General features: G+C 43.4%; 1 protein-coding gene across 6 annotated transcripts in view; it reads left to right on the forward strand.

Annotated features, from left to right (window-relative positions):
• Positions 1-17,419, forward strand: part of PHIP (PHIP subunit of CUL4-Ring ligase complex) — a 62,661-nt gene that overhangs the window by 29,851 nt on the left and 15,391 nt on the right. For 5 of the 6 annotated variants that reach the window (XM_081904789.1, XM_081904791.1, XM_081904793.1 and 2 more), the window contains 11 exons: positions 5,094-5,222; positions 5,516-5,741; positions 6,067-6,192; positions 7,206-7,389; positions 8,228-8,351; positions 9,098-9,238; positions 9,710-9,786; positions 11,480-11,711; positions 14,230-14,349; positions 16,595-16,702; positions 17,269-17,393. In XM_081904789.1, the coding sequence (XP_081760915.1) occupies positions 5,094-5,222; positions 5,516-5,741; positions 6,067-6,192; positions 7,206-7,389; positions 8,228-8,351; positions 9,098-9,238; positions 9,710-9,786; positions 11,480-11,711; positions 14,230-14,349; positions 16,595-16,702; positions 17,269-17,393 (1,592 nt within the window). The remainder of the gene's footprint in view (positions 1-5,093; positions 5,223-5,515; positions 5,742-6,066; positions 6,193-7,205; positions 7,390-8,227; positions 8,352-9,097; positions 9,239-9,709; positions 9,787-11,479; positions 11,712-14,229; positions 14,350-16,594; positions 16,703-17,268; positions 17,394-17,419) is intronic. The other variant, XM_081904792.1, reaches the window with a different exon arrangement.

Here is a 17,419-nt window from a genome sequence, read left to right on the forward strand (position 1 = left end):
AAGACGTGGTGCAACGGGCTTTAGCTATTGGAATTCGACATGAGGGACGTCCGTGGCACGAGGAGGACGGGCCCCAAGCGCGTGCGCAAGCGAGGACTCTCCCTTTTGTGCACAGGGATTTCAGCCGTGCGCACCCCTCGCCAATGGGGAAGGACAGCGAGGAGCCGATGGAGATTGGTGGTGCTAGGGCTCAGAAGCCATCCCAGAGCCCTGTCCCTGGTGCAGCCAAAGCGAAGCCTCCTAGAGGAACCAGGAAGTGTTACATCTGTGACAGTGCGCACCATATGGCGAAAGAGTGCCCCCAGAGGCTCCAGAAGCACACTGCAGCACTGGCAACTGTAACAGCAGAGGTGCAACCAGGGGAGCAGCTTCAGGGAAACGACAGTGCCTGGCTGGAAGCAGAGCTACTGGGGCTCAGCCAGGCGGATCTGTAGACAAGCCCCCAGCATCACTGCAGAGCGTGGACCCTTTGCCTCCCAGACCGGCAGTTCTGCTCACAGCAACACTCCAGTTGCCTGATGGGAGTCTCCTCGAGGTTCCAATAACGATCGATTCGGGAAGCAACGCCGACTTCGTGGGACTGCAGTTCGTTAAGCAGCACAACATGGCGCTCCTGCCTGCAACGACGCCTCTAAACGTGGTCACGGTAGACGGCAGGAAGTTGCTGGGGGGGCAAGTGGTGCAGCAAACCCCTCCCATGATGATGCAGATTGGCAACCATCGAGAACTTATTAGTTTCAATGTCACCCACTTATCGGACACACCCATCGTGTTAGGCATGAGTTGGCTGGAGAGGCACAGTCCCGCGGTTGCGTGGTACCAGCGGCAGATCACCTTTTGTTCATCGTATTGTGCTCAGCATTGCTTTCAGACCGATCAGGGAGGAGAAGCCGAGCAGCAGTTGCATCTGGGTATGGTGCAAACAGTGCCTCACAAGTACCAGGACTTCTTGGAGGTTTTCTGTGAGAAGGAAGCTGACAAGTTGCCGCCTCACAGACCTTACGACTGCGCGATTGATTTAGTGCCAGGGGCGCAACTGCCTGCTGCCAAGCTGTACTCCATGTCGGAAGACGAGATGCAAGAGCTTCGGGAGTTCATAGACCATAACCTCAAGCGAGGTTTCATCCAGGAATCTAAAGCAGCGGGTGGCAGCCCTGTGTTCTTTGTGAAGAAGAAAAACACGCCCCAAAAAAGGCTTATAGTGGATTACAGGTTCATAAACAGCTTGACTAAGCCCAAAGCTTTCCCCATGCCCAAGATTGACGACCTTTTAGCGACCGTCAGGAGGGGCAAGATTTTCACCAAGCTGGACCTACGTGGAGCTTACAATCTCATCCGCATCCGGAAAGGAGATGAGTGGAAGACCGCCATGTTCACCCCTCTGGGCACATACGAATACAGAGTCATGCCTTTCGGTCTCCAAAATGGCAGCCACGTTTTTCAAGCATTTATGCACCACGTGCTAGCAGGTCTCCTCTACAAGAAGTGTGTCTGCTTTCTCGACGATATCCTGATTTTCTCGGAATCGCCGGAGGTTCACGATAAGGACGTGAGGGAGGTCCTGCAGAGGCTGAAGGACCACAGGCTGTACGCCAAGTTGGAAAAATGCCAGTTTGATGTCAGAGAGGTTGATTTCCTTGGCTACAAGTTGTCCGACGAGGGACTGGCCATGGACAGGGCTAAGGTTCAAGCGCTGTTGGACTGGAAAAGCCCTCGAAATCGGAAAGAGGTCCAGAGGTTCATCGGCTTTGCCAATTTTTACCGCAAGTTTATTAAAGGTTTTGCGAACGCGACGGCGGCTATCACTGACACCCTCAGTTCCAAGAAGAAGAAGTTCGTCTGGACCGAACAAGCGGAGCGGTCCTTCCGGACGCTTAAAGGTCTTTTCGCCTCCGAAGAGCAGCTGCTCCACGTGAATCCCGGCAGACCCATGCGGGTAGAGACCGATGCGTCAGACAGAGCGGTTGGGGCCGTTCTTTTGCAAGAGGATTCACAAGGCAACTGGAGACCGGGTGCGTTCTACTCCCGGAAGCTCAGCAAGACGGAGCGCAATTATACCATATGGGACAGGGAGTTGTTGGCCATTCATGCAGCTTTCAAAGCGTGGCGACACTTCTTAATAGGAGCCAAGCACACGGTGCAAGTCCGCACGGATCACAAGAACTTAGAGTATTGGCGGACGGCTAAGTTACAGACCCAGCGACACATGCGCTGGGCGGAGTTCTTTGCGGATTTCGACTTCAAAATAGAATACATCCCAGGAGACTCCAATGTTATTGCAGACGCGCTGTCCCGAAAGCCGCAATACTTGGAGGAAGCAGCTCCAATCGCAGCAAAGCACATTTTCGCACCGCAGGCGTGGACGTGCGCTACCATCGCAGTCGACCTGGACGCGGTGCGACGCGCGTTGCAAAGGGATCAGTTTGCACAGTCCAAGATGGAGGAGCTACGCGGAGGGTCGCGAGACAACGATGAGTTCCAATTGCAAGATGGACTTTTGACTCGTAAGGGTGCCCTTTACGTGCCCACCGACGATCTTCGAGCCAAGGTTCTGCAACAATTGCATGACGCCCCTAGTGCAGGCCATTTCGGCAAAGAGAAGACGATGGAGTTGGTGGCTAGAGACTTTTGGTGGCCCCAGATGAGAGGAGAGGTGGCGGACTACGTCGCCAGGTGTGATATCTGCCAGAGGTCCAAACCAGTGCACCAGAAGCAGGCGGGATTGCTAGAACCGCTGGAGACACCGCAGCAACCGTGGGAGAGGGTAGCGTTGGACTTTGTTACGGACCTGCCCAGCTCCAGAGGTAAGACGGCGGTGTTAGTGGTGGTGGACTTGTTCACCAAGATGGCGCATTTCATCCCTTGTGCCAAGGTGGCGACGGCAGAACAGACCGCAAAGCTCTTCATCGATCACGTCTTCAGAGTGCATGGACTTCCGCAGTCCGTCTTGTCCGACAGGGGGCGCCAGTTTGTTTCCACTTTCTGGCGAAAGCTTCTGGGCATCTTGCACGTCAAAATCAACCTGACATCGGCGAGACATCCACAAACCAACGGTCAAGCGGAGAGGGTCAACGCGATCATGCAGCAGTACCTGCGGTGCTACGCCAACCAGCGACCTGCGGCGTGGGTGGACTATCTGCCGATGGCTGAATTCGCCTACAACAACACGAAACACGCATCCACCGGGGTGACGCCTTTCTTCGCGAACAATGGCCGTCATCCCAGAACCTTCCCGAGATTTGCGGCACCAGGAGGGGGGGGGCCTCAAGATGCCGACCAGTTTGCAGCGGAGTTGCAAGAGGTGCACGAGGAGCTGCGGAGACATTTGGAGCTGGCAAAACAGGCGTATAAGGTGCAGGCCGATAAGCACAGGAGGGCGGGAGAGGACATCCAGATTGGGGACTGGGTGTGGTTAGCAGCCCACGCGATGCCGGCCAGGTCATTGGCCAAGAAGAAGTTAGGACACAGGCAGCTAGGGCCATATCAAGTTGAGGCTAAGATCAATCCGGTGGCTTTTCGTCTAGCCCTTCCGGAGGGTTCCAGGGTGCACCCGGTCTTTCATAGGTCGGTGCTCACTCCCTACAAAACCCCACACAGGTTTCAAGAGTCAGGAGCACTCCCAGAGCCACGTAGGAGGGCGCCTGAGGGGGGGGAATCGCCAAGACCAGAACCTCTTAACGAGGTCACAGAGATACTGGACTCGAGATGGGGGGAGGAGGGAGTTGAATATTTTCTAGCCAGGGAAGGCACTCCGGCCTCTGCCAATAGCTGGGTGCCGGGTTACGCGTTGGACGAACCCCTGTTGAAGGAGGAGTTCCATGCACTTTTTCCGCACAAGCCCATGCCCGAGGAGTATTTTGATGATTGGCTTTTCACGCCCACTTTGTCAGACAGCACGTTCGAGGGTTTCTCCTCACCCGAGGGCCATACGCCCGAAACAAGCCCGACCAGGGATCCGAGACTGGGGGGGGAGGAGACAGGCCCTTGTTGGTGGGTGGATCAGCCAAGGGAGGCATGGAGTCAGAGATGGATGGTAGGTCCTTGGCAGGCAGCGCCAGGAGAAGCAGTGATGGAGGAAGAGACTGTGAGGTCTGTGGGTGGGGAACCCGAGTTCGAACACACATATACGGAGATGACAGAGGAGAACGTTGAAGTGGACAACTTGTATCCTGAACCGACCCCGGAAGAACCACGTTTTCCTCAACCTGCACCCGGCGAGCGGGAGGGGGGAAGGGGGGGCTTCGAGGGGGGGATGGATGTCAGGGTTTCTGGGAGAGAGGAGGAGATGACAGAGGAGACGGAGAGCGAGTGGGAGGAGGGGCAGAAGGATGAGGAAGAAGATGACGGAATTCTGAGGGAATCCACGAGTCTGAGCAGCGAATCAGAGGATTCTCAAAAGGGGGTTACCTTAATCAAGCAAAAGGGAGGAGAAGGGAGAAGCGGAGAGGAGCCCAGTGGAAGACAGACGCAGCAAGAGGCGTCTCAGCCGGAACGGAGTAAAGGGGGTGGAGTCGTCAGCCTCTCGGAGGGAGCAGGATTAGGAGAGAACAGAGAAAGGGGGTTGGAGCAAGGTGTTCAGCCGGAAAGGGTGGAGAGCAGAACAAGGGGTGGTGTAGCGGTCGAAAGAAAGGTCAGCAGCAACGTACGCGCGCCAAGTTCAAACGTAGAGGCGCGCGGAAGTGGAGAGAGCTCAGGGGAGGAGCCCGGCCCTAAAGCCAGAAGGAGGGGGGAAGAGGCGGCAGAGGATTCAGCCTCAGGCGAGTCACGGAGAGAGGGAACCCAGGGGGGCAGGAAGACCCTGCGGAAAAGAAAGGAGAGGAAGAGGTGGTCTAGAGCCAGGCTATTAAGTTGGTGTGGAAGAGGGGAGGAGTCAGAGGGGACTTCAGCGGTCTAACGCGACAGACGTACGGCCACGATGCTGAACTGTACGAGAAGCAGAAATCTTCAATAAACTTTTCCTGTAAATAAACTGCAACGGAGTGAGGTCTCTTGTGAGCTGGGACCCGTCCTGGGTGGCCGTGACACATGTGTTTGAAAATAATATGACAACTTTGGTTAGAAGTTTGTTGATATTGTGTGTTGTTGTATTTTAGATTGAAGGACAAGGACATGGGGCAGTGTTTGACTGCAAGTGTTCTCCTGATGGCCAGCATTTTGCCTGTACAGACTCTCACGGTCATCTTCTGATCTTTGGATTTGGCTCCAGTAGCAAATATGACAAGGTATTGTGCAGAAAACAGCTTTTGTAGCTTTTGTACAGGATCTATAACTTACCATGGCCATCCAAACTGACTCTGGTTTATATCCAGATACTCCTGCATTTATGTGGCTTTTCCTATTTCCTATTTAAATAGCTTTTCCTATTTGTACCTAAATAGTAACACAAGTGTTTCTGTAGCTTGCTAGTGCTTTATGGCTCTTCTGAAGTTGACTCTTAAAATAATAATAGGAAAGAGCTGCAAATAACAATGAAATACTAGCTTTGTCTATAATTTAAAATTTGATTTATTTACAGATAGCAGATCAGATGTTCTTTCACAGTGATTATCGGCCTCTCATCCGTGATGCCAACAACTTTGTGTTGGATGAACAGACACAACAAGCACCACACCTCATGCCTCCACCCTTTTTAGTTGATGTTGATGGTAACCCTCATCCATCAAGATACCAGAGATTAGTTCCAGGACGTGAAAACTGTCGAGAGGAGCAACTTATTCCCCAGATGGGGGTAACTTCTTCAGGTATCAACATCTTCAACTTGACATGGGCCTTTGAAGTTTTATTTGAGTATGCAGTATTCAACAGGATTTCCAAGGAAGATGTCTTAGCACTGTTACCAGACTAAATGCACAGGGTGGTGTGCATATGGGAAAAGCAATGAGTTAATGTTAATTGTTTTCCAGCATTATTATTAATGATCACTAATAAAGGAGCAATTTCACGTTCATAACCTCCAACTACCTTTAATGCAAAGGGGAATCACTTGGTAATATTCCAATACTTCTAATACTTATTGAGAAATTATGGATCAGCTAAAGAACTAAATTCAAATTCTGCTTTTCATAGGACTGAACCAGGTTTTGAGTCAGCAAGTTAGCCCCTTGGACAGCATGATACAGAGACTTCAACAAGAGCAAGATCAAAGGCGATCAGGAGAGGCTGGAACTAGCAACACTAACAGAGTTGGCCGGGGTAAAATAACTCCTTATTTAAATAGCCAAATAAGCAGGATCTGACTTGCCTCCATTCAGTATATCACATTTATGGAAAGAGGGCACTTGAGCACAATAATAATGCCTTTCATCACTTTCCAGTAATAAAATGCATTTGTTTTTAAACCAAGGAACTTCATCAAATTGCAACTAGCAGGAAAGCTTAAGGGAGTTACACAAGCTGTCTTCAGACATTAAAATAAGGAGTGGAGTGAACTCATGCGGAGGGTATTAGGGATGAGCACTCAAGTTTCATGCCATGTTGCCATTTCGGTTATACTCCATCTTGCGAAGGGTGACTGTTTGCAGCAGAGAGCCTTCTGCTCACGAAGGTTCCCCATGCATTTTAGATCCCTGGAAAAAAAAAATTGCATTGTGTGGGGAGTCTGTTGTACAAGAGTAATACAGAATAGTACAGGAGGTTCTGTGCTTCAGATTTTCACAATCTAGAGGGGGCAGCAGAAGTAGGGTGCTAATTTCTGCTGGCTCCCTCCATGTGTTCAATCATTGTAACACCTGAAGAAGGCAATAGTGGCACCCATTTTACAGTTTACAGCCTTAATTAGTTGAATATAGTGGACTTACAGTAGTGCTTTATATGGGTGGTTAATTCAGATTGCCAAGCTACCTAACTATATTTAGAAATTGTATTTTTAATCTACGTGTAATTTTCTTGCTTGGGATCCTGAGTTGTATTTCTGTGAACAGAACAAATATTCTGTCTGTGGAAGGGGTTCAGTTTCAGCAAAGGATCTTGAGCTGGGAAGGTGATTTTTCCTGATTCTCTCTATGGCTTTCAGTGCCACTTTTCACACTGTTCTGGGGGGGGGGGGTTCCCAAATCTCTGTAGCCAACTTTTGAGCTGGACTGTGGAGAGATGGGAAAATCCCCCTTTCTGCCAGCAGTAACATGCTGTGAGTGAGTTTGTTCACAGGAATTAGGCATCTGATTCCCTCAGAACTGTCTCTGAAAATATTGTTTTTCATTTCAAAGGCTCTGTAAACTCTACCTCTGAGGTACATTCACCACCAAATGTGGGGTTAAGACGCAGTGGACAAATTGAAGGAGTGCGGCAGATGCATAGCAATGCACCAAGAAGTGAGATAGCAACTGAGAGAGACCTAGTGGCATGGAGTCGAAGGGTTGTGGTACCAGAGCTGTCAACAGGAGTAGCTAGGTAAATTCAAGTATCTTGGTATCAAGTTGCTAAGTTTGAATAGCTAGGCTTACAATTAACCTTGGAAGTTATTTGTACATATTTCATTTAAAAGCCCCAAACTGGTATCAGTTTTCATAGGATGCTTTTGCTTTTCTTTTAAATCCATATAACAAGCAGTATCCCCAAATTTATTATTGGAGGAATGGCTGCAGATACAGAATCTCTTCTTTCACTTGCTGTGCCTGGAGTATATCTATTATGCCCTTAGTGGTCACCTTTAAAACAAAAAACCTATCACCCATGTTGGTTCCGGAGAATCTGCCCCATTAGGGTCCTGAACATCTAGCCTTGAATTAATCATTATTTATATTTTACTGTATCTATTCAATGTTGCAGAAAGAGATATTCTATGGTACTGTTAAAAGTTCATCTTTATGACACGGGGGGGGGGGATCACCTATTTTAAAAATATGGGTTAATTTTAAAATGTGGGTTAATTCTGTGAGTCAGAAGTCGGTGTGCATTCCTTGGACTTAACATTTTAGAACTCTAAAATGTTCGTTACAAAATTGTTCAGTTTTGTGAATATGAATAAATGTGTGTACAGATCTATCATCTTTTTCACCTTTTGGGGGGATTAAAATTTTTGGTATGCTATTTTAAAACTGCAGAAGGAGTTGTTGATTCATGTTGGCATAACTACTTTGGAGTCCTACGTTGTCAAACATGGAACATATTGAAGTGTGTGGGCACATGGCCTCTTCTCCAGGAATTTGCATGGACCTTGTAATTCTACTTCATGTAGAATTATACTGTAAAATACGTGCACATTAGTATCTAAATTTCTCTTTTGTAGTAGGCAGGAGGAATGGAGAACAGCAAAGGGAGAAGAAGAAATCAAGTTATACAGGTCAGAAGAGAAAAGAAAACACATTATCCCTCATGTTCCTAGAGAGAATAAAATACCATCTTTACCTAAGGTAAGCAGTGAACCATTGTCTCTAATGCAGTCCCTCATGAAAGGTACAGCCCTCAACAGAATTACTTGCAACTAAGCCTCATTGCAATCAGTAGGAATTATTGCTGGGTAGACTCAAATATAATTGGGATAGAAGTCTGATATAAGGTAGAACAGGATTTCAACCATAGCAAGGCAGATCTTCAGGAAAGCTGAGGGTATATGGGATAGTAGGGCATGGCTTTTTAGGGGTGATTTTTTTTTTTTGGCAAATTTCTTCTATGAAGGGGGTCTTTAAAATATGCTTTTGGTGTAAGGAATTCAAATCTGTTATTTTTTTGATGAAGAAGCACATAAATTGCTTTTGGAAAACCAAATAATTTTAATTTTACTTTCTGAAAATGTAAACTACATCTGAATGCTAAATAATATTAATATATAATATAACTGCAAGTACTTGGAAATTATTTTTACTGATTTCTGTGCAATTCTACACACATTTTACTTACCAAGCAAAACTAAATTATATTAATTTAACAAAAATATTTTTGAATTCCCAAGTCGTGTTACCACTTTTTAGAACCCCACATTTGTATACTTAGATAAAATGTTGCAGTTGCTTCATCCCGATCTTCTATATCATAAAACCATATAAAGATAAATCTGTTCAAAAATTCAATCTACATGTTAAGATCGTTCATCAAAAAGAATTTGGAAACAGTGACTTCTTGTGTATCTTCTTGTAATGGCCATTTTGTGTCTTCCTAGAATCATTCTCATGATCATCTGTTAGATGTTGGTGATTCAAAAAAGCAACAGGCCAACCAACATAACTACCGTACTAGATATGCACTGGAAGAAACTGCCAGGCCAAATGAAGATGCGGAAAAAGGAAGCAGTTCCTCAGAAGTAAGACACTGAATTATATTTTATGCGACGGTAACAGTAGCATTCATTCAGGTTTATGTTGGTGGTGGGTCAACATTTTTGTGTGACATTTAAGTTGCATGCATCAAAATTGACATACTTGCTATAGCAAGGCAGTGCTGCAGTGTGGAGGGCTCCTGCTCATCATGTCCAGCAGCCAGGTGCTGCTTCCAGGATGTGGGTGGGGGAGTGCAGGGAGCAGTAGATGAAAATTGGAGAGGGATCTACACCAAAGGGACCTCTGCTGGAAGCTAATTCTGCCTTTGTGAACAGAAGGAGCCCTTTGCTCACAGGGGACAAGTCTAGACCCAACCCAACTAATATTTCTTAGAAGAAATATTATTGGACACACACACACATATATAATATATGATGTTTGTATTATGTGGATAAATATTATATTCTAGTATGTATTACTAGTTATAAACAAACATTATATTCCCTTGCTCTTAGGAGGGAGAAGTAGTTGTTGCAAGTGGAGGAACATCTGAAGACGAGAGGAAAGCATGGCACAGTGATGGCAGTTCTAGGTAAGATACTGAATATAAAGGTCCATAAAGGCTGTTAAATGCACGTGTACGCACTCTCTCTATAGCATAAAGGAAAGAAAGAAATTTAAAAAGGGGAAAAAATAAAAACAATGAGATTAAGAAAAGATGAATTGACAAACAGTTATGGAATGCAAAAAAAAAAAAAGAAAAGAAAAGAAAAGAGAGAAAGAAAGAAAGAAAGAAAGAAAGAAAGAAAGAAAGAAGAAAAGAAAATACTTAGGCTGGGATCCAAGCTGCTGTACATGCACAGGGGATTTTCGTCCTCCCCTTTTAAGCACCAGTCTCTTCCATACTTTGCAACCCACTCTCAAGTTAGTGAGATGCTCTAGGGTAGCAGTCCCATATCCCTTGCATAAATAGTTCAAGTATTTCTAGGTCCCAGCTATAGTCTATAAGATTTTCTTGTCTAAGCTAAAGCAAAACTTGAACACTGAGAATGGATTTCCTCTAGTTTGAATAGTTTGAGATAGACATTGAAGAAACATGCATAAATATATTTTGGTCTAGAGGATAACTTTAGTTTAAGTAAATGAAGGAACTGGAAATTTGTCAAAAAAATATTCTGTATTGATATTTTTGCAAAGTCCATATACTTGGGTCACTAGATAAAGGCAAAGCATTGTTGAGAGAATGCACAAAATGTAAGAAATCATTTAAATAACAGAAGAGGCAGTGTAACAGTGATTAAAAGCAGTACTTCATGGGCCTATTTTTTGAGGCATTCAGTAGGACAATTATTCTTAAATGTTTAATAGCAGAAGTATATTTAAAGAAATTGGAAAAGTAGTTCTGCAGTTTTGCAAGTGACTGATTTCATGTGTTACACAGAATGGTAGCCTGAACCTAGTTAGTATAAACTAGAAAACAGGAAATTTTAAAACATTAGAAATGTTACTTTAAGTACAGTAAATGTTAACTTATTTTTTCAAGCTTATATTTGTATTTGGGATCCAAAGCTAACTGCTATATTGGAAATAAGATCAAATATGTGTTAATTGGAATATTTAATGAAAGTTTCATAATTTGGTAGTTTTTATTTTAAAAATTCATTCTAATCTTGTATACCCGTTTTTATGCTTAGGATTATGTTGTATGAAATCCCATCTGTTCATCCTTTAGCGATCCATTCAGGAAATGCATGTAGAGTCAATCAATTCTAGTTCTAGTAAAGATGGGGTAGGAAACACTTAAATCTTCCAATAATAATAATAATAATAATAATAATAACCCCAGCCACTCTGGGCAGCTTCCAACAAAATATTAAAATACAATGGTCTGTTAAACACTAAAAGCATCCCTAAACAGGGCTGCCTTTAGATGTCTTCTAAAAGTCTGATAGTTGTTCTTCTCTTTGACATCTGGTGGAAGGGCATTCTACAGGGTGGGTGCCACTACCGAGAAGGCCCTCTGCCTGGTTCTCTGTAACTTGGCTTCTCGCAGCAAGGGAACTGCCAGAAGGCCCCCGGTGCTGAACCTTAGTGTCGGGGCAGAACGATGAAGGTGGAGACACTCCTTCAGGTATACTTCAGGTCTGCACCAAGACTTTGAATTGTGCTCAGAAATGTACTGGGAAGCCAGTGTAGCTCTCTAGATTTTAAGTCCTAGCTGGAAAGTTATTTTTGTGTGTGTTAAGCGTGCGTAAATTTATTATTGGTTTGTTTTTTTCTTCTAGTGACTATTCTAGTGATTATTCGGACTGGACAGCAGACGCTGGAATTAATCTGCAACCACCAAAGAAAGTTCCTAAAATTAAGACTAAGAAAGCAGAAAGCAGCTCAGAAGATGAGGAAGGTCCTGAAAAACAGAGGCAAAAGCAAATCAGAAAGGAAAGAAAAAAAGATACTGAATACAAAGATGGTCCAACATCACCAAAGAAAAGGAAACCCAAAGAGAGAAAGCAAAAGGTTGTATTATAGTAGTAGAATATTAGCTAATATAAACATTCTTCTGATTAGCAGTAATATTACTTTAATTGTTGTCAATATTGATTCCTATGAATGGCAGTTATAAGTTTAAGGCACCCACCACACTACATTCATGTACTTACATGTTTCTGAACTTGAAAGTGCTACTTTCTTTTTTACTTTGCAAGAGTTTTGAAGTCTTGCATGTGTTAAATACACAGGAGAGGAATCCTTTCATCAACAGAAGAGAATCTCTTTGATCCAACCCATTAGTAGAGTGGTTTTGTTCTCATGCAGTGTGACTTTCATTCAGATTAAATGTAGTGATGGTACCTGTCCTCCTTGTGCATTTTGAATGCACCTTTTTTTTTAATCATTCACCTGTGGAATGCTTTATGGATTATGTTAATCCATTGTCATAGAGGACAGCTACATAAAAGCTGTTTGGGGACTTGGAACAACAACCCTGGTTGTATTCCTGTATTTCTTCTGCTCCTCTGTTCCTGTAAGAAAGAAGGACATTTCTGTAAAACCCCTTCTCTATTTGTAGCCCTCTGTACCATATCCCACACTGTTCATTAGGGCCTCCCAATCCCAGAGCAGATTTCTGAAGTAGCAGAATGCATAAAGGGAATAGGGAGGCAGGAAAGCTCTGTTCTGTGAAAGTAAATTCTGTTCTGTTCATAGATGTATGTTTGGATCTGAGCCAATGTTTTTCTGCAGCAGTTCTCTACTTGTTGATTAATTGTACAGGATCCTGAGTACCTGTGGGGCGGGGGCGGGGACTGCCATCCCTTGAATGGCAAAATCCTAACCTGTTTCACATATAATGCTAAACTATGGTGTGTTTGTGTGTAGAATATTTATATCCATTTTCTAACAGAAAATTACTCAGTATAATTTAATGTTATTTGCCCAAGCCTCAGTCCAACCCCCTGCAATGCAGGAATATGCAGCTCTCCCATATGGGAATCAAACTTGCAACCTTGACATTATGAGCACCATGCTCTAACCAACTGAGCTATCCAGGCTAACTGTAGCTTCTCATGACATCCAAACCAGGACAAATGGCAGTTAGTCTTAGGTATGATTAGTGGAAATGAACCAAATTGATTTATGAAGCTGGCTTGTTTTCACTAACTACAATATAGTTAAGATTAACCACAACTGAGTTTGGATGAAGGCTAAATTGTGGTTAATTTAAAGCAGAAGCTTCCGATTTCCAAACCAGAGACTGAATTGCAGGGTTGGTCTATATATCAGATTGGAGACAACTTGCAAAGTATCTAATCTCCATTTACTGGTCCCACTGCTTCAATCTTCATGGCTTCATTAATTCTTTTCATGAAAATTGTGGGGACCCACCATTAAAAAATAGCAGTTGGTAAAAATCATACTCTGCAGTAAGGATGTGAAGATGGTGACTATCTTTTGAAAATTTACTTTGAAGACCTCAATTAGGCTTTATTTTAATAATGTGGATATGAGCACAACCAAGGTAAATTCAAGCTTATAGAAGATTTTGATACTGTGTGTTTATATTCTAATAGACTTGCTTTTTACTTTCCAACTGTATTCCTCAAAGCAACTCCAAACATTAAGGAAAAATAATGGATACATTGAAAACCATGTACTTAAAACAAACAAACAAGCAGCTGAGCTGGAAAAGGATCAGCCACTTAACATAAGCTTTCCCTTTCCCCCTCTCCCTCCTGGAATCCTTTCCAGACCATAGTTGCTGTTAATGGCTGCATAGCGTGAGAAAGAGCAGTGTAGCTAGAGCAGCATTGCATTTGGACATTTTTTAAATTAATGAAAAACATTTTGGGTGGTTTCCCAAACCACACAATTGAATTTATTTCAAACCAGATAGTTAGAAAATACAGATTCTGTAAATAACAATTTTGATGCAGTAAGAAGATTCTCTCTGCATTACAGAGAGCTGTTTCTTCATCTCTGCACTTTTCTATATATCCACCCATCGGGAAAAAAATAGCTCCCAGGGTTCCACTGAATCTTGCAACAGAGCTAAATTATGCAGATGGAGTCTGGGTCGATTCTTAGTGGCAACCAGTGGATCAATGGGATTAAGCAAATGAACTGCAAATTGAGGTATAGCAGAAGTGGTTGAGTTGCATTACAGTAGGCTTCCCACAAAGCACCCACCCACTTGTGCCTTCCCATGGTCCAGGCAATATATACCCTCCATGCACACACAGGAACAGATGTGCTAGTAAATACACAATCTTTCATTTTGAGAGTTCTATCACAGTCTAGCATAAGAAGCAGGACCCATGGTGGGAGTCCTATGTAGACAAGGGGTGTGTCAGGTTTGCTCCTGTTACAAACATTCTCCTATTTCATTCCCCCCCCCCCAGGATGGCTAACCAAAATATTTCAAATTAAATATATTTTTCAGTAATTCTTTAGACTTCTAATGATGCCTCAAATACAGTTGCTGTTTTTTATATAAAAAATGCTAGAGATTAATTCAGATTTATTGGGGGGTTTCTTTTAGAGGTTGGCTGTGGGAGTGTTGGCAGAAAATGGCTTGACATTGGAAGAATGGCTGCCTTCTGTGTGGATCACAGACCTTGTTCCTCGCCGATGCCCATTTGTACCACAAATGGGAGATGAGGTACGTTAAAAAATATCTCCCCCCCCCCTTTATTCATTCTGTGCTCTGTCTAGGTATTCTTGTTTTATTGTATTAGTCTATTTTCAGAGTAATCAAAACAAAAACAAAGCAGAACACTGGAATAACCCAGAACAGTGGTGCTTGTTTTTAAAATACCAGTTATCTCTACTTCACTGTTGAGTGATGCAAACAGTATAAGAGGAATGCATTGCAATTCATAGAGAAGGAAAAACTATATTGTGATGCTTGTCTCTTAGGCCTGTATACTCTTCAGTCCACAAGATGTGTGAACCTTGCAAATCATTGCAGTGGTGAGGTGTGCAGAGTTAAGAGAGCATTTCTCCCCCTCCTTTACTTCTCCCTTGGCAGGCTGCTGGGGCAGAGCTTTTTGAGAGCTCCTTTTATGGGAGCCATCATTAGAGTTGCCAATAACCCCTCTTTTGTTACAGTGCAGAAATTTTGGTTGGGTAGAGTTATTGATAAATTCAGCTAGCTCACACCATCTATATATAGTGCCAAATGTCCGATACCTAAAGCAAATTTACTCAGTTCATTATAGCTTCTATTACAGAAACATTTGTCTCTGGTGGCATAAGGGAGGGACACCCAACAATCCTTAGATTTACACCCAGTATAATAGGGTCTTCAGGATAAGAAATTAGACTGATCTGCTCTCTATAAAGTTAGTAAGACTTGTTACAATAGATTCTTGGCAGAGAAGGGAAAACATGGTGTGGGAGAAAACATTCTACCTTACAGGATTGTTTAGTCCTTGATTCTCCAACAATTTTCAGCCTAGAAAACTGGGTCAGCCAGAAGAAATTATAGGTGTGGTGTGCTTGTTGATTGTACGGACCATATTTATGGAAGATCGCAATTCTGGCAGGCTTATCTGAGCTTAGGTTTTCCTCCCAAAGTTTTGTGGTGTGTGGATTCCAGTGGGCCTGTAGCCATGGCAAGAGGGCATGGTGTTTCAGCATCACACCATAAACTGAATCAGCCCTTTTGCTCAGAAACTGGAAAACTGTTTTGTTTAGGAGAGCTCAGGTGCTACAATGGTTAGAGGGTCAGAGTAGGATTTGGGAGAGAAAGGTTCAAAATTTCTGCTTGGCTATGAAGGTTGCTGGGTGACCTTAGGCCTGCTGCATACTTCCCCATCAGGGTGTTGTTGGGATAATATGAGGAGACCAAGAGCCCTGTATGCCACCTTGAGTTCCTTAGATGAAAGATGGATGTAATAAATAAAATTCCAGGTGTTGCCTTATTCTAATGTTATAAAATAGGAGCAGGTAGTGCTGTGGTCTAAGCCACTGAGCCTCTTGGGCTTGCCTGTTGGAAGGTCGGCGGTTTGAATTCACATGATGGAGTCAGCTCCCGTTGCTCTATCCCATCTTCTGCCAACCTAGCAGATTGAAAGCATACCAGTGCAAGTAGATAAATAGGTACTGCTGTGGCAGGAAGGTAAATGGTGTTTCTGTGTGCTCTGGCACTTGTCACGGTGTCCTGTTGCGCCAGAAGCAGTGTAGTCATGCTGGCCACATGACCTGGAAAGCTGTCTGGACAAACGCTGGTTCCCTTTCCCTGAAGTGAGATGAGCGCTGCACCCCATAGTCGCCTTTAACCGTCCTGGGGTTCTTACCTCTTTTTTTTTTTTTACTGAATGTTATAAACTTGCACTGTGGTGTATTAAAAGCTTCAGAATGTTTAAACTGATTATTAGTGTTGAATTCTGTTTTTAAATATAGCTGCGAGCCTTATTAGCCACTTCACTGGTTTCATATTATGCGCAATAATGAGAAAAGCATAGCATGACTATTTTGCTATTGTAAGCTAGGTAGAACCCAAAATGTACACATTTCATAAATGTATAAAAATATTATGGGTGCTTGCTGAGAGCAGGCACTTCTCAAAGATGATACAGAAACATGTACAAAGCAAGCACTTCATGTTGTGTGGAAAAGGCTAGCGGGAGTAGAAACAGAATTGTAGCAGAGGACATGACTGGAACAGTGAAAATGAGGTAAGGGAAGAGGTGGCTGCTGGTCAGGAAGTAGAAATGACAAATAGCATGTCCTCTGATATTTAAGTATGTGTTATGCGGCTGGGTAAATGGACTTCCAAGTTTTAAAAAGAAGAGAATTTCAAGAAAAATATCTCTAGACATTTAATGTTTTTGAATCAACAACTTTTTCACGCATCAAGTCGGGTGGCATTTTTTAAAAAAAGTCTCTGTTCTATTCTTAAGGTATATTATTTCCGACAAGGCCATGAAGCATATGTTTTAATGGCAAAGAAGAACAAAATATATAGCATTAATCCGAAGAAACAGCCATGGCATAAGATGGAACTACGGGTATGTCTCTTCTGTTTCCCCCATAAGTTCTGTACGTATTTATCTTGGAGTAACTCCCCTAAACTCAGAAGGCAAGGTGGCATTCTTTATCCTTGACCCTCTCCTATCTTGTGTGCATTTCCCTCCATCCCTTGCTGCCATTGACTGTTCCTAACGTCTTGTAAGTTGAGTGCAATTTCAATGTTTTGTGGTCATGACAGCAAAGGATAAATATATTGCCAAATGAAGAGTAGCTGTTAGCATAGTCCTATTTCTTATGTTTTTGTATAATGTTTGTATATTAAGTTTCTGTATCATTTATACACCACATTGCCTTCTCCTCAGCCCCCTCTCATGTACTGTAGTATTTGAATCACATTCTCTATCGTCTTTAGACACTGAAGTAATGTACAACATTAAATACATTTAAAAATTACTAAAAAGTAGACTCCATTTCACTTCAAAATACAAGGAAATATATGGTAAAGCTTAGAACTCCCAGACTACTTTTGCTGTTATATGCTAACTCTTTCTGTTGTATTTTCTTAGTTTACTTAATGCAAGGCTTTTTTTTTGGTCTCCATCAGGAACAAGAACTCATGAAAATAGTTGGAATAAAATATGAAGTTGGGCTACCTACACTTTGCTGCCTTAAACTTGCTTTTCTTGACCCAGATACTGGTAAATTGACCGGAGGATCTTTTACAATGAAGTAAGGGCCACTGTTCACATACGGCT

The sequence above is a fragment of the Podarcis melisellensis genome (genome assembly GCF_964234715.1).
Source record: "Podarcis melisellensis genome assembly, chromosome: 3".
Classification (NCBI taxonomy): Eukaryota; Metazoa; Chordata; class Lepidosauria; order Squamata; family Lacertidae; genus Podarcis; species Podarcis melisellensis.